The sequence below is a fragment of the Ceratosolen solmsi genome, unplaced genomic scaffold (assembly GCF_000503995.2).
Source record: "Ceratosolen solmsi marchali unplaced genomic scaffold, CerSol_1.0 scaffold15, whole genome shotgun sequence".
NCBI classification, from domain to species: domain Eukaryota; kingdom Metazoa; phylum Arthropoda; class Insecta; order Hymenoptera; family Agaonidae; genus Ceratosolen; species Ceratosolen solmsi.
Genome location: NW_011948434.1, coordinates 308,521 through 331,137, shown reverse-complemented (window position 1 = coordinate 331,137; position 22,617 = coordinate 308,521). Strand labels below are relative to the sequence as shown.

The window sequence follows — 22,617 nt, the reverse complement described above, 5'->3', positions numbered from 1 at the left end:
AGTATAATGTTAATATATAAATGTAATTAGAATGTTAATATATAAGTGTAAGTATAACGCTAATATATAAATGTAAGTATAATGTTAATATATGATAAGTATGAATTTTGTTGAATATATTGTTTAAGAATAATATGATCTTTATGATAATTCAGAAATTCATTCGCAATCTATATAAAATTTATATAATAAGTTAATATGAAAAAATAAATATTAATAATTGAAATTTAAAACGTAATTATTAATTTAAAATATATTTCCTCTTTGTTATAGACATTCAGACATGGTTTTCCATACCAACCAAGTGCCATGGCATTCGATCCGATACAAAGGTTAATAGCTATCGGTACTAAATCCGGATCGTTGCGGATGTATCCTTTCTTATTGATAATTTGCTTAATAATGATAATCTTAGTATTTGTACTGATCTATATATGCACGCATGCGCGCCATATTGAAGAATATGAATCTTCGACATCTATTGACGAAAACGGATCTTCGACCAAAAAAAAATATAAGTACGTATTCATGTGTAGGGATTTGAAGCGGCAGCAGCATTGAGTACGTTAGGGTCATAGGACAATGACAGTGGTTTTGAATTTGGTGTTACAAGGTGATAGAAATAAATTTATAAGCAAAGACACTTTTCTTTTTCATTAAAATGTTTCTTATTTAAACATATTTTATTTATATTTAATGAAATTTCTCACGTGAAGATAAAATAGAGAAAATACTAGGAAGCAAAATTAAAATAAATATGTCAATTCTAAATTAAATTTTGTATAGATAACTAAAAATAAAAATTGTTTTTATATAAAATAATTATCTATATAATTATTGTCTATTTAAATAATCAATCATTTTTAATAAATTAAAAATATAAATAAAACAGTGTAAGATATCATTAAGAAAAAATTTTCCTAATAATTTTAATCAATGAAATAAGTTTAAATAATAGAAAGTAAATTTTTAAAGAGTAATAAATGAATTAAAAAAAAAAATAAAAAGATTTTCAAATTTTTTAACGATTACAATTATTCAAAAAATTAACTACATTTACTAGTAATTTAAAAATTTCATTATTAAATTTCTGCTTCATTCTTACCTACATTTAAAGAGTAATATAAATATTACTTTTATTGAAATAATAAAATAAACAATTAAATTAAAAAATATTTTAAAGTATTAGTATATTTAATATTAAGAATTTTTTTTAATTTCATTAGTAGAAAATTATAAACCGTAAATTTAAACAATAATTGTAATCAATTATTAATCATCGCGTTTTTTAATAGAATCAACAAATATTTTTGTTTAATTCGTAAATGAAAGTGATAAAACTTTTTATTGTTATAAATTTTTATTCTAAGCTTATTAATGTTTAAATACAAAATAATTTTTGTAAACATATAAAAGATGTAAGAAATGAAATTTATGTCATAAAAATATATTGTGATTTTAAAATTTTGAATAATTACTTGTATATACATAATTATATATTTATAGCTTTATCTTATTTTATATATACTATTCATATTCACCATTGATAATAAAATTAAGGTAATGATATTAATTTATTTTCAATCTAACTATGGTTATTTTTTTTAGATCATATCACATTTAAAGTTTGATTTTAATATATTGAACAGAAAAATTAAAATCAATTTTTATTTTTTAGTATTTCTAAACAGAATTTTTTTTTAATTCATCTAATTACATTTTCTCTGTTCTTATTTTGATTATAATTTTTAATACTCATAAATTAACTTCAATTTAGAAATATGTATAAATATATGAAAATTTTACTAATCTTCAGATTGATAATTTTATAGAAATTAAGTAATTTTTCATATTAAAATTGATTTGAAAAATAAAATTATTTATTCTCTACAATTTTTTTTTAAATATAAAATTTTATTTAAATTACAAAAAATCATGATACACAGTAAATATAGAATTTTTATTAAATTTATAATATATAAAATATTTCATTATTCATTTTAAATAAATAATTTATAATTTTTCTTAAAATTATAGGTATAATTTAAATATTATTAAAATAAGAAATTTACTATTAATTAGGAAATGCGATTACTTGAAATAAAACATATTCAGTGTATAAGTGTTCTGTAGAATTTGACAAAATAGAATTAAAAATTGACTTAAATATATTATAATTATATAGAATTTTAGTTATAATATAGTTTTTTGATGCTGATTTCTTTTTTTAAATTGTATATATCTTAAATCTTTAATTATAATTGTAAAAGAGTTGTTTTTAATTTTATCAAAGAAAATTCTTTTCGATATACTATCTGTAACTAGAAGTCATTAATTTTTTAAAAATAATATATATTTACATACATATGCATATACTCCCATAAGCCCTTTATGTATGCCCCCCGCGCTATCGTCTTACGTTTTAATTCGTTTCAATTCGTTCATAAGTTTCTGATGGGTTTCTAGTTATTTTTTATTATTACAGTTATGATGATTTACTAGTTATTTTTAGCAATTTTCGATAGACTGTGTACTTAAAAATATTTATTATTTTAATAGTAAGGAAAATAAATCTATTTTATATTGTACTTATCAATTAATATTGTTTTTTGATAATTGTCTCTATTTTATATATTTTTAACCATAATTTACAAAAAGTTTTGTTAAATATAATTATTAATATATAATATGATTTACTTATAAAATGTATTTAATATGAACTTTTTAAAAGATTATGCTTATTTTTGTATCGTGTATCTCGTACACAACTCTTATATTAATGAAAGAAAGTCTTATAAAATAGTTGAAATTTAATAGTTTTTATTCATTAGTTTTTTCACATTTATAAAATAATAGCTTATAATAATAAATACCGAATAAGTAATAATATTCGGCAATTTAAAAAGATTTTATAAGTGTTTAAAGAAAGTTTATAACATCACTGCTATAAAAAAATTATAACACGAAACTTAACGGCATTAAGTTATATAATTATAGTTAATAGATCAATACATATTAAATTATAAATATATATATGAATATATTTATTACATTATATTTATTGAATGTATATATTACTGATAAAAATATACAATTTCAATATTTGTATGCTACATTATTTACATCTATTAGATACAAATTATATATTAATAATCATTTAAAAAATGGAAAAAAATTTTTTTTACAAGTAACAAAAGTAGAAAACAATTTTTCTTGACAGTCAAATCATGTAGTTTGGGCAGACCTGGCGTGGATGTGCATGTGAAGCACGAGGGCGATTGTGCTGTGACGCAGATAGAATTTCTTATAAATGAAGGTGCCCTCATATCTGCCACCACTGACGATACTGTTCATTTATGGAATTTTCGTCAAAAAATACCACAAGTAGTTCAAAGCCTTAAGTTTCAGCGAGAAAGGTAACTTTAATGCAGTTGGACATATTTATGGTTTGTTCAAAAAGAGAATGAGAGGAAATAAAGGAACAAAAAAGAAAAATAGAAAAGAAAAACTAGAATTCTTACAAATCAGCCGGTCTATTAAATTTGTGGACGTAATTACGAATGTTTTGTTATTCTATCGAGTTAATAAAATTTTCCTTTGATTGTTCTTATTGTAGCATAGTTACTTTTCTCCGTTTAATAATAACTTTTTTAACTGCCAAAAAATAGAGTGCATTGATTATGAATTATTTGAAAACAGTTGAGGATAAAATTTGTCTTAATTTTAATTATACAATTCATTTTTAATTTTTAATTATTTGTTAGTAGTTAAAATTTTATTTAAAATTTATAATTATTTGATGTCTATAATATATATGATAATGAGTAGCACAATGTAATTTCAAATAGTATAAAATAATACCGGTAGCAATAATATAATGCAAAGATAAGTAATTTTAATTTTAACAAAAATAAAATGTAATGGATAAGATAAAAATAATTACACTTTCTTAAAGTGTAGAATATTAGATTAATAGCTTATGTACGATGTAGATAAGTCAACACATCTAATACATTTAATTTTTGCACTATATGATATTTTGATTTTAGAAAAAAATACTTTAAAATACTAAAATACTTTTGATATGGAATTTTTTTTAATTATTCAAGCAAACGTAGATTTGTTGGAGGATTACAGTTTTTAAATTCTTCAATTAATTTACTTGTTTATAGGATAATATGGATAGAGATTATCTATTTGTATATATGTCTGTATTTGTGTGCTTTCTTCATTATAAAGAAAATTGGAATTGACTTTCTTACTTTTAAAATATTTACATGGTTTATGCTTTTATAATTTGTAGTTTCACGTGAATTTCTTAATTTTTTATTAGGTAAATATTTAGGAATCTATTTTAATTTATAGATAACATGGTTGACCAACTTTTATTAGTTTATCATTTTATCTTTATTTACTATTTGTATTATATTCAATTAAATTTATAAAGATCATCCATAATTCTTAATTCAACGATATAATAATCTTTGTTTTTTCAGTTATCATCGTTTGCGGTATAATTTATTAATAGAAAAATATATAATACAAATACAAATTCAATAACAATAGTTCGAATATGTAAATTTATAATAATATTGGTATCAATGATATAATTTAAATTAAATTAATTTTTCTTATAAGTATTGCTTTATGAAAGTAAATTCTAAAATTAAATTCTATATCATTCTGCTTAAGCTTACTTACTTGTAAATCATTTGGTGAATTATTGCAGATAAGAATAAATATTTGTCTCTATAATAGTATTGACACAAAAGTTGCGATAAAATAAAATCGACGATATTGTATAATTTACAGAAAGATCTTAACAATGTTTTCTTAACAAAATTTTTTTTTAGATTAACACAATAAATTATTATTTGTATTTATAATTTATTTTATTTAATAAATATTTAATAATGTATAATTATATCATATTTTACTATTTGCTAAATATTTTTTAATTAAAAAATATTTTAATAATATATTCATATAATTAAAGTACTTAATTTTTAAGTATTATTAATCAGTAATAGTTTTTCATGTAACAGATTATTGATTGAACATTATCGCTGTTTTTTTTATTACAAATATGTATTTTAAATATGTCAAAATCTTTCACAGGAAATTCAAATAAAATAATTTCTTATTTATTTTTTTGTACTTAAATAATTTTATATACATTTTTGTAATTTTTCCGTAATGATGTAAAATAGTTTTATTATTTTCAAATAATAATTATTTTATACTATACGTCTCATTTTTAAAATGTGGTCGTAACCTTAAACTTGTTTAAAACAAAAGTAAATGGTATCAAAAAATAAAAGAATAGAAATATGGTAAATAAATGAAGGAGAATATAACATGTGTATTTTTATTGGAATTAGGGCATTAAAAAGAATATTAAAAGTGATAATAGCATATTTTTAGCTTTCAGCTACGTATCTTTGCGCACGTTTCCATCTTGCTTGTGTTTTCTACGGCTGGATACTTCGAATATTGTCAGGGTCACTGAGTCACATTACTGTAAGCTAATGCATAAATGCATATTGTTCAATAAAGTAGGAAATCAAGAAAATTAGAACTATTAAGGAGCCATTCAGGAACTATGCAGGAACTTTTTTCTTTTCTATTTTATAAATAACGATCCAGACATAAATTTATTTTGTGATTTTGTGTATCTATATGGAAAAATTAGGTGATGACTAAATAAGTTATAGAAAATGAAAAAGAAGAAAAAAATATATAAAATAGACAAAAATATTTAATTATTTGATTCCTTAGCATTACTGATGAGCAAACGTATAAAATATACTAATGCAATGCATTGTATGAAGATTATTACGTAGGATGCTTCATGTACAAAAAAAACACTAACATGACAAATTAGTGAAAAATATTCTTAATTTACTTTTCTATTTTGAATGAAAAATACTATATATGGCATGGTTTAATTTTGCATGTTCCTATATGACTTCTCTCATTCTCGCATATAATTATGAGATGTCCGATATTATTTATCGCTCTCCTTTCTTCCTGTATTGTATTACTACAATATTACATATGTAAATGTATATATTTATATTTTTACAGTATTAATTTTTTTCCATCTTATTACAGAATAACTTATATTCATTTGCCATTACAAAGCAAATGGCTGTATGTTGGCACAGAGAGAGGCAATGTACATATACTTCACATCGAGACTTTTGTATTATCGGGTTACGTTATCAACTGGAATAAGGCGATCGAAGTGTAAGTTTATAGTTGAATATATAAGTATATATAAATAAATTTGATGAATTATATGAAATGAAAAATCAAGTAATTAAGTGTATTATTAACTGATAGAGTAAGATAATATTCTGAAAAACGCTATAAAAGGAAAAGTAAAAATAAATATCTATATACGTGTATATATACATTTAAAGTATCAAAGTTTATTTGTTTCTCCTCTTTTTTCTTTCAATTCATAAATTGATAGCGTATATTCTGGCTATTTTTTATTTACAGTTAAAATAGTGATGCGATTTCTTAACTATTAAATCGTACAAGTTTTTGTTAATCTGAATTAAAATGTTGATATTTATGTTTGCATTATCAATTGATATGTCTGGTATTTCCCTTTTTCATTGACTTTTTTTTTTTACTCCCTTTTTATCATATAATGATTTTATTATAAAAATATTTTATTCGATTTCAAAGTCAGATCATTTTAAAAACAATGACATAATTTATACTTTAATAATTTAAATAATAATATTAACTGTAAACTCAACTTATTGAATTTTCAGTTTTTAAACGTTGATAATAAATACAACATCTACGGAACTATAATAGTTTTTAAGTATTAGTGTTAATTATAGTGAGTAATTATATTATGTTTATGTATTTAAATAGTTATTGTCTATAAACAGATAAAAATGTTTAAATGTATTAAATATTTAGAAACATGTTGTTACACAATTCAATTGGATTTTCTAAAAATCAATTTATGTTTTTATTTAACGGTTTTATGTATATTGATTCTTTAATACAAAATTTGCTAACATTAGTTCTTCTAGAAAATTTAAAAAATATTTTATAGTAAATAATATTATCCGGAACAATTTTAAATTTATAAAAAATATTATTTTTTTATTTGTAAAGAATAATTTATTTTTGATTCATGTAGGTGATCAACATTAAATTTTTTTAATTGTTAAAATCTTTCATAATTATATATAAACCGATCAATTATAGTATATTTTATCGAGTATAAAAAGTTAATAAATATAATTTTATATTATATTTATTTTTTTAATAAATATAATTTTATATATTATATTTATTTTTAGGGACTATTAATAAATATAATTTTATATTATATTTATTTTTAGGGACTATTAATAAATATAATTTTATATTTATATAAATTTCATAATGGGTAATATGTTTGATACAAAAATTGTTCAAAAATCTGTAATATTAAAATATTCAATCTCCTAAATCTTAGAAGAAAACATTAATAAATGGAAGTTTAATTTATCGTAAAATTTATTCATTATCGCATGAGATCGTTTGAATGTAAAGATAAATGCAATTGGTAGGGATGAGTTGATAGCTATATTTTAAATAATTTTATGCGACACGAACATAAATTTTATATTCCTAGACTTAGTACTCATATATATTATTTCAGTATGTAGTTTATTAAACAATGTATTAAAAGTGTCACTACCATATTTTTGCATTACATTATGCTACGAAACATGAGCTATAATTATGATTAGGTTTTTAACTACTCTATAATGAAAGTAGATTTTAAGAGACAAAACATATATTGAAAAATATTTTCTCAGTACAGAATCAATGAAAATTCTTTCTTTTGTAATATTTTAGTCTTCTTGTGCAACCGTCAAATTATGATAAAACAAAATGTTTGTTGGTACTTAATACATAATATGTAAATTATTTTAAATTTGAAAAATATGCATTCATCCAGATTATTTTATTTAATCTAGTAAAATAAAAATCACTTCAACTCTAGTCATTTATTCTATATTTGTTTAAATAACTATGAAATAGTTATAATATATATTTTGTTCTGACTAATTTAAAAATCTTATTCCTTATAGTTTGAGAAAAATAAGTTAATGTAAAGGTATTAATTCGTTTATTTGTTGCACAAGTATCGTTAATATGTATGCTTAAAAATCGGTAGTTTATTTATATAAAATCACTTGTTGATTTTCATTCAATAGTTTTGGGCAATTCATTTTTTAGAAATTCCAGGATTCTTTTCTAATTTTACCAGAATCGAATTTTTTCGAAATACTAAAAGCTCTTTAGTATTATTTAATTGTTTGAACGATATAAAAATATAATCAGATTTATAGGTTGCAAGTGAAATTAGTATTTTGTGAACGCCGTATAATAGAATATCAAATATTATAGAATAATGAATCTCGGTGCATTTATAATTTTTGCCTTTAAATAAATGTTTCATTTTCAATCTTCATACATAGTACTATATATTTAGTATTATTATTTATATTATTATACAATTTTCCTTTTATACATAAATTAGTTACTGTAAATTGCCATAAATTAAAAAACAATCGTGTTTAAAAAAAAGTATAAAAAAATATATGTATTTAGTAAATAATCGGTTATTTATATATATATAATTTATACATATAAATAGTAAATGTATTATTTTATAAATAGCTTATTATTTTATTAGATAATAGTGATATTGAACCTAAATGTCGTAATTGAATCGTAATTTAAAATATTATAGTTTATTATTTGAGCAAATTTTTAAGAAAACATTAATATATGGAAGTTTAATTTATCGCAAAATTTATTCATTATCGTATGAGATTGATAAGTTTTTGTCTCTAATATTGGAAGATTATTGATAGAATTTATATAATTCTGAAGAATTAAAATTTTATCAGCTATCTTTCATAGGCACCAAAAATAGACTTATACTATAAATGATGTGCATTCATGAAATCTACAATTTTTAATTTTTCATTTATATTTATATTATGTAAAGTTTTAGTCTATTACTTGATACAATGATTTTAACTCATTTGGTGCATTTTACATTTTTTTTATTAAATAAAGGTTAACAATTATAAAAATGATAAAAATTTAAATAAATTATATAAATATAAAAATTATCCATATATTATAAAGATATTTCGGTAAAATTTTTTTATCTTAATTATTTATACTATCTCATCTTAATTGATATAGAAGTCTATGAATAAAAAGCAATTAATATTATTATGTATAGAAAGGAGGACTACGTAATATATTTGTACTAGATTACGAAAAATTAGAAATGAGTGAAAATAAGGAGTTTGGAGCGTGTTGGATAGTTAATCGTAAGTTTATACACTACAAATATATACAATAGCCTAAATATCTTTGAAGAAAAGTATTGCATCATCAAAATCGAGAGTTTAAACTTTTTCAAATAAAAAGTTTCAATTTCATTAAAATTTTTCGAAATAATTGAGTAGTAATTATAGTCATTTTATTTATACAGAAATAATTCTTATATTGCGAGTCAGGAATGAAATTGAAATTATTATAATAATTAAACCAGCTAAAATTTTGAAAGAACTTTTTTAAAAAGAACAATATATAAGTAGCTGGTTTAAGTGGATGTTATGATGTTATTTTTGAGTTATGTTGATTTATTATTCGCAAATGTGTATAGAACTATACAAAATGTATTACATAATATTAAAACAGTATTCATTATCGATTATAAAAAATCATATGTTTGATAAAATGTTAAAATCTACGAATATTAAATAAAAAATTTGCTCTGCATCAAAGAAATTGAAAATATAAAAATAAACTATATGATTTATAGCTGACTATTATTTAGATGCCTATAATGTGTACACTATAAGAGTGTGAAAACCATTTTCTATTAATAGGCTTAAAATTTTTTTTAATATGTAAATTAAAAACTTAAACTGAATATTACCAATAATTTTTAAATTATTGTAATTATTTTTAAACATTAACTTGTACAAATAAAAAAGTTTTTTTTTTAAATACACAATATTTAAAAAATTTAATCTGTATATATATAAGTGTATCTTGGCCTTGAAATATATGTATTGGTACATATGTGCATTTATCTAAATATTTCAAAATATTTATTGTTATTGTTACTACGGAAGGTGTTGGGAAAAAGTTCTTATATCGTTCGTTGCGTTTGATGTTAACCATGCTAATAAACGCAGAACCGAACAAAATTCGTTGATAAATGGATGTTAAATAAAATGAATAGAAAAACAAGAAGAGAGAAAAAGAGAAATAAATAAATTTTACACGTAAGATAATAAATTTCAGGTATTATAATTTATCAATGCTGAATATGACTAATTGAAAATAATTATTTTAATTATATGAATTGTACATTTTTAGATCTTATTGGTTACGAGTTTATAGCTCTATACAATTTAGTATATATTTTTTAAATTAAAATAAACACGGTAGTTAATGTAGAACCTAAAATTTATCTTAGGGAATATAATGCGTTTCCATTAAATTTTTCAAGAGTTAAATAAATATTATAAATTTTTAAGGTTTAATATATATATATATATTAAGGTTTAATATATATATATATATTTTATTATATCTTCTATTATTTATGGTTCATTAAAATGATCAATAATCAAATATCTTATAATAATTATATGATTTATTCAATATAGATTTGTAACTTGAAAGTTACTAATTCAGTTATAGATAAGTCTTCATAGTATATTAGTATAGATATGATTACTTATTAGATGTAGGTATGTTCTAGATATGATTTATTTATATAGACAAAAATTTTATTTCAAATTATGTATTATTATTTACATTTAATTGATTAGAAACTAATTATTATTTACCGCATAATGAATACATAGACATAATAATTTCTTAAAAATTTCAACACTTAAGTGAAACAGTTATAAAATATTGTCTGTAATCTGTTTTATCGATATACTTCTCTATTTCAACGATTATATTAAATACCTATGAGTACAAAAGTTAATATATTATATGTATCATATTTGTTCATAGATCAAGAAAGACACATCCTGGTTCAGTAATACATTTAAGTGATAACCCTTTCGATCTAAATAAGGTAAGTTACGTTCAAGTATTATTTAATCTTACTACAAATTTACCTTACAAAAATATTCGAGTTTATTTTAGAATTATCGTATCAAAATTATCGCAAATTTTTATAAATTTTTCATAATATTCATTACATGTTGGTTGATTTAAAACTTCCTTCTTTATTTACATGAGAATAAGAAATAATATATCTAGGTTGTACTAACAAAATGTATGAAAAATGTAAGAAATTCGAATTATCTACTGAAATTTTGTGTATTATGGAAAGAAACAATATCCATTTATTTTCAGTGATACAATTTATGTACTTTATATATATTTTTAAATAAAAATTACTAATTTATATCTGTAAGATTTTAATATACAAACAAATTTTATAAATATCGCGAAAAATATAAATATTTTTTTTATATATCATTACATAATATAAATTTTCTATAATAGTTAGCCTCATTTTTATTCTTGTTGAAGTAAATTATAGGGATGCCGTTATAATTGGTATTGGTTAAAGCATTACTGAGATATTCATTACTGACTTTGGAGCTGTTATTGAAGACAGTCCAAAAATAATCTATAACGACTCTAATAATAAATATGGTCTAATAATGGGTAGGAATTCTCGTTTTTTTACAATCTATCAAGACCTGTTTGAATAGAAAGGTTTTTGTGTTTTTGATATATATATATATACTTATTCGGGACTATAGTTATGTCTTCAAATAACAAATATAACGCAATACTTGAACTAGTAAGTAAGTAACTAACTAGTATCACATTTTATTTTGGAGTTTATAATTTCCCAAAATATTTTTAACATAATGACGGTCAATTTTTTTGGATCGACGAAAACGTAGACTAATCGATTCAAAAATATATAAATTAGAAAATATTAAAAAAATTCTATTGATCATTGATTTTACCTTTAAAGTAGAAAGTTTTTAGAAAATTAACGTTGATCATTTATAAGTGAAATTAACTCAAAAAAGAATTCTATCGAATTCTATCGAATTTATAGTTTATCGAAATTTAATGAAGTGGTGACTGCATTAGGAATTAGTGCAACCGAAGGGCATTAATGTATACAAACGTATGCAGTTAGAAATTGCACATAAACAAATTATGGGATACGGCGAAATTTTCGCATAAAAGTCTAAATATGATACCTAATCATATCATGTGATCTGATGATTCATTAATATTTTGAATCTTTTAAAATAGTTCATTATTAAAGTTTTTCATTAGAGCTCAAGATTAGCAAATAACGGTAAAGTATTTTAATTTATTTCATCCATCGCCTATCACAGTTTTCTAATTGTTTCCATTAATATATTCTTATCACTATACATTATTTACTGTAATTAATAATAATTAAAGATCATTACTTTGAATCCACTATCTGATTTCCTTGTTTCTGTATTCTTTATTATATTGTTTATTTTTCATATATTCATAAAATTTGAATATAAATTTTTTTTATTTATGTACAGGAAAAGTTATTTATATATATAAATATTATTTTTTAATTATTAAACCTTATATATTTTAGTAACTGTCATTTCATACAATTTAGATATTATTACGTAATTTATTTACTAATACAGTTTGTAAATAATATTTATTCATAAAATTCTTATTGGTATATAATTATTTAAAATATGTTTTTACTAGTTTTACTAGTAAATGTATTGTAAATTGTTTAATTTTTGTCTCCGTAAAAATTGATTTCCTTTTATAATAATTTAATTGAAAGAAAATTGTACATAACTTATTATTTTAATATAGCAATATTAAACTAATACATTTTAATTTTAAAGTAAAATTTGAAGTATTATATTATATCATTAGACCATATAATTTATAAAAAACTTTCTTTTTTAAATTCAAATTGAAGTATCCATAGCCTAACTATCCTCTAATATCTGTGATATTAATCAATATAGTAAAATAAATACATTATGTGTAATTTTCATCTAATTATATAACTAATGTTATAGTAAAATGAAGATAAGCCATAAATTAAAAATACTGTATTCTGTTATTTTTTAAAAACCAAATAATTTACAATATTCTTCTTTACTTTTAGTGAAAATTGTAAAAAATGTATGATATTAATATTTCCAATAATTTGTGCAAATTTTTCATTATTTTGAGTTTAACTCTATTTATTTCATTCATAACTAATACAAATAAAATGGTTAAGTATTTGAATTTATTATTTTTTGAAACTATTTTACAATAAATAAATGGTATTATATTATCTACTAAAATTTATAAAAATTAATAATATATTTTACTAGAAAACAGATATCATTTTTATTTGAATTTTTTATGTATTTTTAGATGCTGATAGGCTATGAATCAGGGCAAATTGTATTATGGGACTTAAAGATAAAAGTTGCTGAATTTAGATGGCAAACAGATGATCCTCTCAGATCAATATCTTGGCATCACGAAGGCAAGCAATTTATATGTAGTCATACTACTGGTTCGCTTACAACTTGGCTTGTGCGGCAGCCTAAATACGTTCATGTAACCTACCCTCATGGTAAATATGTACTAAAGATGAAGATATTATGACATAATCTAATTTTAGTCGAAATATATTGTATATATTCAATATATTTGAAACATAAATAGAATAGACATGTGCACATATTTTAATATTGATAAATGATAATAAATATTAGGAAATAAATTATTATTTTATTTACTGATTTATAATTTTTTCGACTTATTTTGAACAATATTTTCATTATTAATCTTTCAGCTTTATTTACAGTACAGAATTATTTACAGCTATATTTATGTGCGTGAATTAAATAGACCGTCCATGTATTTAGGAAGTAATTAACGTACAATTATGTAACGTTATTATGTTGTCTATTTACATAACAAATGTATGTTCTATGTATATAGACATAGTCGTACTATTTATAACATTAATTTATAATTTACATTAATTTATAGCATTCTTAGTTTATTAATATCTACAGATAAAATTACTGACTATAAAAATTACATAAAAATTTATATTTTAAACTTAATAATATTTTTTTAAAATATGTTTGTATTTTTATAGTCAATTATCAAAATGTGTGATGGAACAATATATGATGAAATATATAATGGAATACTATTTTTTTCATTTATCTTAGTCTAAGATTATCAGGCTTCTATATATGCCAAATATATTACAGGAATTAAGCTCACTTTTAAAAGTATTTAATTTATTTCTTTTATTCGCTTTCCTTTTCTTTATTTTATTTATTACTGTATTTATCATATAATTTTTTTAATTTGTAACGTTAATTTTTTTAATATTTAACGTTAATTTTTTTAATATTTAACTTGTTAATTTTAATTTTACTTTATAATTATTTAGAATTTCTTACTAACAGCAAAAAATATGAAGGACGGTGAACCAGAGCCTTGTAAAGCTATTCAGAAAGTCGAGTGGAAGGTTTCTCGATCAGGGTAAGTTTTTAGAGATTTTTATTCTATTTATATATTCTTTTCAATATTTCTTTTTATTTACGATTATATAAAAATATTTTACTTTTTATTTTATATTTCATTGTAATAAACTGTAATTTACAACTATATTATTTGGTTTTATCATTTAAATGAATTCTTTTTTATTTAAAATTAATTGATTAACAAAAACTTTAAGTTTATTCTTTAGTTTAACTGAAGTTATTTTTAAAAAAGTTTTGTATCGTAGTTTTTATTTAAAGTTTTATTAAAGGAAAATATATTATGCTAAACTAATAAATCAATACTTTTTAATTATTTTGTTTATTAAATATTGAAAATTGAGTTAATTAACTGGTTATTTAAATGTATTTCGCATTATATTATATGAAACGATAAGATAATTATTTTAATTTATAAGCAGATGAGTTTGATTTCATTAATATTATGTAATAGGCTCTAGTTGTGACTAATATGTTAGTTAAACTTCGTGCCTCTTCTTTCGCATACGCGCGCGCGCACACATGCTCCATTTGTTTTTAATTAAGAAATGATTGCATTATGTAAGAGTACATCTATTTCTACTTTCGTGGATTAAAAGACACCATGTATAGATAATAGTTTCAGACTATATTTATATTATTCTAGGGCGCTTGATAACAATTCTATAATTTACTATTATTTGTTAAATAAACAGTTTTCGTTGTCATAATTATGGAAATTGTACTTGTAAATAAAAATTATTTTAAATATATAATAAATGCTGATTTTTTTTAAGTTTTAAAGGATACTAATTAATTTTTAGTTTGCTGATGATAAATGTTTAATGAATTTTTGCGTTTAAACTTAAGTTTGCCAATATATTTTAGGTAACGAATATTTATTTATCAAAATTGAACTCGTTATATTTTACTATATATAATTAACTTTATTTTGGATAATTTATGAGATTATTTTATAGTAGTAATATTACTATAATATATTACTATAACAAGAAAGATATAAAATATATAACATCAATACAATCATCACAGTAAAATCAGCTTATCATTGTTTTATCTAAATTTTATTTTCAGAGAGGCGTATATAGTATTTTCAGGAGGGTTAGCTTTTGACTCGACTGGCAGAACGCCGAGCATCACTGTCATACAAGGAAAGACAACAACCGTTTTGGAAATGGAGCAGAATATAGTTGATTTTATCACCCTTTGTGACAGTCCTTGGAGCAGTGGTATGTATAAGGAATTAACAAACTGATAATTATTTCATATATCTTTTCTTATGTAGCCGGGAATATGTATGTTCGGCTATTAATATATTTCTAAGTAAAAGAATTTTATTATGATAATTTCCTATATTTAAATATAGTATATTTATAAAAAGTTATATATATATATCTTATTTATATGAATAGAAGTGTAATATCTAAAATCTAAATAACTTGGGCTACAATTGTTATCAATGATTTATCTATATCGCTTTATAATATATAATATAATAATAATATAATAATATAATATATATAACATAAATAAGAATAGTTATTATTTTCCAATTCGATTTTTATTTTATTGTTTTATTGTTTGTACATTTTTTTTCAAAGAATAATTAAAAATTTTTAAATTTATATAAGAAAAATACTTATTTTATTTTGAAATAATGTTTAATGTTTTTATTTATTGTGGTTTGTAGATTTTCAAGATCCATACGCTGTAGTGGTACTTTTGCAAAATGATCTCGTAGTTATAGATCTATTAACGACGGGTTTCCCTTGTTTCGAAAATCCTTATCCTATGGATTTACACGAGTCACCGGTCACTTGTTGCGCTTATTTCGCCGATTGCCCGGGTGATCTCATCCCTGCTTTCTACTCAGTGGGATCTAAGTCTCAAAAGAAGACTGGATTTAGTGAAAAGGAGTGGCCAGTATCTGGTGGTGAGTGGAGCCCCAATTCCAGCAGTTACAATGAAATAGTACTTACCGGGTGAGAAAACTTAATAACTGTCATGTTTGATATTTTTAGTAGTATTTTTTCATTGCGTTTATATAAAATACGGTTAGAACTTATAGATACAATTATATAAATATCCTTTTCTTATCACTTATATAAATCGCATCGATAGAAGTAACGTATGAATATATTTATAACTGAAACTTTATTTACTAATTTATTAAAAGATATTATATTTAATTTTATCGTGAATGACTTTACTACTGCAGATATTTTTAAAAAGTATTTTGGATAAATATCTTATGTAATTTTTACATGTTTATAAAAAATATTGTAATATTCAAATATGTCTTGTCGCATATCCGATTCCTTTCAATCATTTAAAGAAGATATAATTATTTTTAACTTTTGAATTAATGAATATTAATTAATTTAAAATTGTTTTAAATTGTAATTGCATTAATGTAAATTTTCTTTACAAATACAATTTCAATATATTATATCCCTCCAATCTTTATACATGTATAATATCTATGATGTATAAATTTTAATATGCTAAAATTAAATATATTAATATTAAAGTATAAGTATTTCATTAATTTTTATTTTAACTCGAATTATTTTTAAGGAAATATTGCATTTTTATTTAATTATTGAATTAATTTAATCTCAATTAAATTAAATAATTGAAGAAATTAATTTGTATTAATATTATGTTTTTATAACCATTTTCACAACTATAATTATTTTTTGTTTGATTATTTTATTTTCCTTGTTTAAGAAAATTTGTAAAAATAATTTTAATAATAAATATCTATTATGTGTTATTTGACTTGTTCTTTCTTCATTCAAATTAATTTGGTAATAAACTAATCAATATCAAAGTGAATAACTAAATTTGAAATGCTAAGTAATTAAATTAATTAAATTGAAAGAATTGCACTTAAAATAATATTAGAACTTTATAATACAGGCACGCTGATGGGAGCATAAAATTTTGGGATGCTTCAGCGGGAACACTTCAAGTATTATATAAGCTCAAGACAGCAAAACTTTTTGAAAAAAATAAAACTCATTGTATGGAGAACAATGAAGATCCCTTAGCAATTCAGCTTATTTTTCTCTGCCCTGAAAGCCGTAAGCTGGCGGTTGCTAGTGTTGGATGTCACATAATTCTTTTCAAATTTAAGAAAATTGAAAGCATGTCGGAAGTTGTGGTCAGTCTTTATATTACATTTATTTATACATTTAATATTACTTTTAGATATTATAATCGACTCCTTGTATACCATATAATTTTAGAAAATGTTTGTTGATTATTGATTATAAATATATATTTTTAATTTAATTTAGAATAAGATTAATTAATTAAATTGAACTTGTTTTTTGTTGTCCATACAAATATTGAAATATGAATTTTTACAAATTATTATTAATTGTTAAATGCATTTCAAATATTTATATTTTTGTTATATTATTATTGTACATAATAAATGTTATAAAAAATACAATTATCCAATATAAAATTATAATATTGAGTTTTGACAAAAAAGTTGGCTTACTTTAAATTTATGCTAGTATAACAATATATACACTAAGTACAATAAATCAAGTTTAGATAAATTTATCAAAATTATAAAGTAATTTTATCTTATTGTCTGTTTAAAATTTTTATTCCTTTATATTAACTGACGCGACATTTTTTTAGCATATATAAGTATATATATATAATTCCTTTTTTACATATTTAACATAGTGCCCACTCAAATACTGAAAGTATAAAATTTTAGGTTATGAAATAACTAATTTATTACATCTAATTTGTAGTAATAAAATTATAAATTTTGATAAATACAAAAATTTCCGTTTTGAAATTTAAAAAATTATTTAATTAGTTAATTTCACGTTTATCCATCTTACATTTAAATTCAAAATGAAGATAAGTTTGAAAATGAATTAATTTTGTAATAAACTTAAAAGTTCTTCTAATATATATATAATAAATAAATTTTTAATTAATTGAACATATTTTATTAAATCAATTTATGATTAAGTTTAAAAATTAGTACTTTAATTATTTTTCTGCAGACTTTTACAAGTATTATCAAAAATCATTTTTTTATTACCATTATTAATACGTCATTATTATTAATATATTTGTACTTCTAAGAATTAAAATTATTAAATTGAAAATTTCGAATAATTTTTATTATTATTAGAATTAATATCCATTCTTTGTTGTAAACAAAATAATCGAAAGTATTTAAAATACAATTACTCGGTTTTCACAATTTTAAAAACATGATATATAATTTTTTTCATTCGGGAAATATAGATATTTAATTTCATTATAATTTGTGATTAATAATTTTATAAAATAATAGGGCATATATTTACATAAAATTATAAAATATAAGAAAGATAGTTCAATTAATTATAAGTAGAAAATTTATAATGATATCCGATGTAATTTCCTATCATTTTCTAGATATTGGAGGTGCCACTCGTATCTGATTCAAGTAAGGATATGGAACGATCTCCTGACTTTGATTTTTCCAATATAAGCGATGATCCTAAGGTAAATGCCGAAAAGAATCGACCACTAAAAGTAAAATCGGGTATGCAGAAACGTGCTGCAGGTTTCCAGGCAATACTTGTTTGTCTTACTTATGGACCGAATGGTGAACTGCCCGAAAATATAACTGCTCTTAGTTTGAATTCGTCATATGGGTTGTAAGTACTGCTTATTAAATTGTTTTATTTAATATGTATTAAATTTAGAAACAATGGGTTTTCTATTTATGCATTACAATTTGACATATTATATTTAATGTTACTTATATTTAATGTATAATAACGTAAACAATTGTGATACTATTAGACAATAAATTTCTGTTTAGTACTTTTAATGTTTTATTTATTATCTGCGTTATTTATAATTTTATTTATTTATTTGAACGGTTAATATATAAGAAAAATGATATAAATAAATATGCATTATAAATATATACAACATACTAATTTATTTTCCATTTTTATTAATTGTATTTTATTATTGGATAATTTATTCATTTATGTAGTGTTAGATATCTATTCTATTCACAATCTTTAATTATGTTTCGTTTATATTTTTGATTTACATAAGAAAATTTACAACATGAAATTAAATACATTAAATTTTCAAATATATTTTACAAGACATTTTAGGAATTTAATAAAAATATGAAATTTTTATTATTATTGTTATTTAAATAATATTTTGTATTATAATGAAAAAAATGTATTGATTACTTTTTATTAAAACATATTAATATTATTTTTATTTTTAGAATTGCTTATGTCAATATTCATGATTTGTTGTTCTTATTTTGTGTAATGTACTTCTTTTTTAATTTATTTCGCTTTCGTATTTATGAAAATAATAAGAAAAAATATATATTTATATTAAATTCAGTACAGAACTTACAATTATTAGTAATTTAATAAATATTCAGAAATTTTTATTGGAGAATTTAATATTTGCAATTCTTTATTATACAAATTTATTTTTATAAATTACGATTTAATGTATATAATTAAAGAACAATTAAATTTATATACCTAGTTGGCTTGGAAATAAATAATAAAAATGATTTTCTTATATCGCGTAAATTTTTATTGTTTTATTCATTATTATTTTGTTTGAATTTTATCAATTAATAATTAATCACATATTTAGTGTTTCTTAAATTAAAAATGTTATTTTTTAATATTGAACTATTTATTTTGCAATTTTGAATATTCAAGAAGCATTTTTGTTTGGTAATGTAAGTTTCTTATAATTTTTTATTATAATGTTTGTTTTGTATACTATAACAGTTAAATAAGTTTTATGAGTCTGATTAGAATATTGAAAATTCTAAATAACTTGGGTAATAAATTTTTATAATTATTTGAATATTGCTTTTATCATTTTAAAGTAAATTATTGAAATATAAGAATAAAATTCTAAACTAGTTCTTGTCTCGTTATAATCTTAATCTATAGACCTGTATTGTAATTTTCGTTTTAATAATCAAGTGTCTATTTAAGAATCTATTTTTTAAAAATCTATTTAAGAAATTATTCTTAACTCTCTTTTATATTAATAAAAGTATAAAATTATATTTTAAAATTAATTCTTTTACAAAAATATCTACAATACAAAGATTGGCTTACGGGAACGATACAGGCCTCATAGTCGTGGATATTGTGCAGAAGATCTCACTTTTGGTGATGTGCACATCAGATTTCGGAAATAATATTGATCCTCACCAACGAGCTTTAAGGAGTCCAAAACGACATGAAGATATATCTGTGAAACGTGATGATGATAAGGCTAGGAGTCCGAGTATAGATCAGGTAACAAGATTCAATATCTTTTCTTTCATTTATCCTTATGGATTGACATATAACTATATATATTCGTAAACTGGTAAAACAAATATCTATAAATTTTTATTGTGTAATTATATATTGTTGTAGATTGTCTTTAACTTTTTTTATTTTACGAAATACTTCTTTGACTTTCTCTCTCTCTCTTTTTTTTTACTATTAATACTGTTTTTTCTAATATATTTCCTTAAAAACATATTATTTAATGTATATTTTATAAAAATAAAGTTGCTTATCGAGTGACTATCTTCTATTTTATTTGTATTATAATAGTTTCGATTTCCTTTTTTTTCCTTCCCTACCTTAAATAAACATGGTTAAATTATTAGTACTGAATATATATCCCTAAGGTAATATGTGCTTGTAGTATAGTGGTGGTCGCTGTGTTAAATTCTGATAAAAGTTCGTTATATTTTGAATTATTTAATTAAAAATTTCATTATATAATTAATATATTTCAAAAACAATTTAGAATGATTCCTTGTTAATATTTTAATAACAAAAGTATTGATTTTTTATTTAACTATAATCTTAAATATAATTCACTAATAATATCTTTAAGTAAATTCATATGGCACCAGTATTTTTTATAGTAATTAAATATTAGTTTTTATCAATTATATTTATCAATGAGAATAATAGTTCAGTATATTAATCTTATTTATAGATACTTAAAATGCAAAAAGTAATAAATATATATATATATATATATATATATATATATATATATATATATCTATATGTATAGCTTAAACCTGAGTTACTTTAAAATATTATTAGAAATTCCAAAATATTATAAAATATTATAAAATATTAATAGAGAGAGAGAGAGAGAGACTAATTATGTGAATTCAGTTAATTATTATTCATAGTGAATTAATAATAATAAATAGATAAATTTCATTTGCTTTACATTATTAGAATTATTTTTATTTTATTTAAAGTAATTTAAGTTCAACTTTAATAAATAAATAGTTTATTATGCTTATTAAATTAAAATTAATGGTAATACCGTTAAAGATGTGAATTTCATAATAATCTACAATAACAACTTAACAATATTACAAAATAACAATAACAATATAATAACTTACAATTAATACAAAGTCCTTCATAATCCTTAATATTAGTATAAATACAACTTTCTTTTAAATAATATTATATAATTGATTTTCTTATGTATGTTCGAATACAATTTTAATAGTTAAAGCATAAAAAGATCAAAAAACGTATTAATATAATCCTAGATAAGAAAATTAATTGGATTATGAAAAAAATTAATATCTGAATACAAGTAAAGTTGGTTATATACAATCTTATATATTATTATGATTATTTATTAATAGAATTCATAAAATAAAAATAAAAGAATTATTACTACTGTGTCTTAGATGACTATTAAATTTCATACATTAACATACATATGTATGTGGGCGTGCATATGTGTGCAGTGTAATAACCTGTTAACAAATAAGTATATATTAAATAAAACAATATCTACATATTGTTTTCCTGTTTTTGAATTTTTATTCAATTAGTTAGTAGTCATTATAAATAAATTATAATAGTAATTTATAAAATAGTTTGATTCTTAACAATATTTTGTATGAAGTATCAGGAAAAATTAAAACTTTGTGTACTTT

General features: G+C 20.7%; 1 protein-coding gene across 1 annotated transcript in view; it reads left to right on the top strand.

Annotated features, from left to right (window-relative positions):
* The window catches only part of Tomosyn (syntaxin-binding protein tomosyn), a 53,628-nt gene that overhangs the window by 13,699 nt on the left and 17,312 nt on the right, over positions 1–22,617 (top strand). The window contains exons 2-12 of the mRNA XM_011502651.1: positions 274–371; positions 3,234–3,416; positions 6,115–6,249; positions 11,083–11,146; positions 13,480–13,684; positions 14,538–14,613; positions 15,687–15,841; positions 16,303–16,594; positions 17,535–17,778; positions 19,050–19,294; positions 20,749–20,941. Of these exons, the coding sequence (XP_011500953.1) occupies positions 274–371; positions 3,234–3,416; positions 6,115–6,249; positions 11,083–11,146; positions 13,480–13,684; positions 14,538–14,613; positions 15,687–15,841; positions 16,303–16,594; positions 17,535–17,778; positions 19,050–19,294; positions 20,749–20,941 (1,890 nt within the window). The remainder of the gene's footprint in view (positions 1–273; positions 372–3,233; positions 3,417–6,114; positions 6,250–11,082; positions 11,147–13,479; positions 13,685–14,537; positions 14,614–15,686; positions 15,842–16,302; positions 16,595–17,534; positions 17,779–19,049; positions 19,295–20,748; positions 20,942–22,617) is intronic.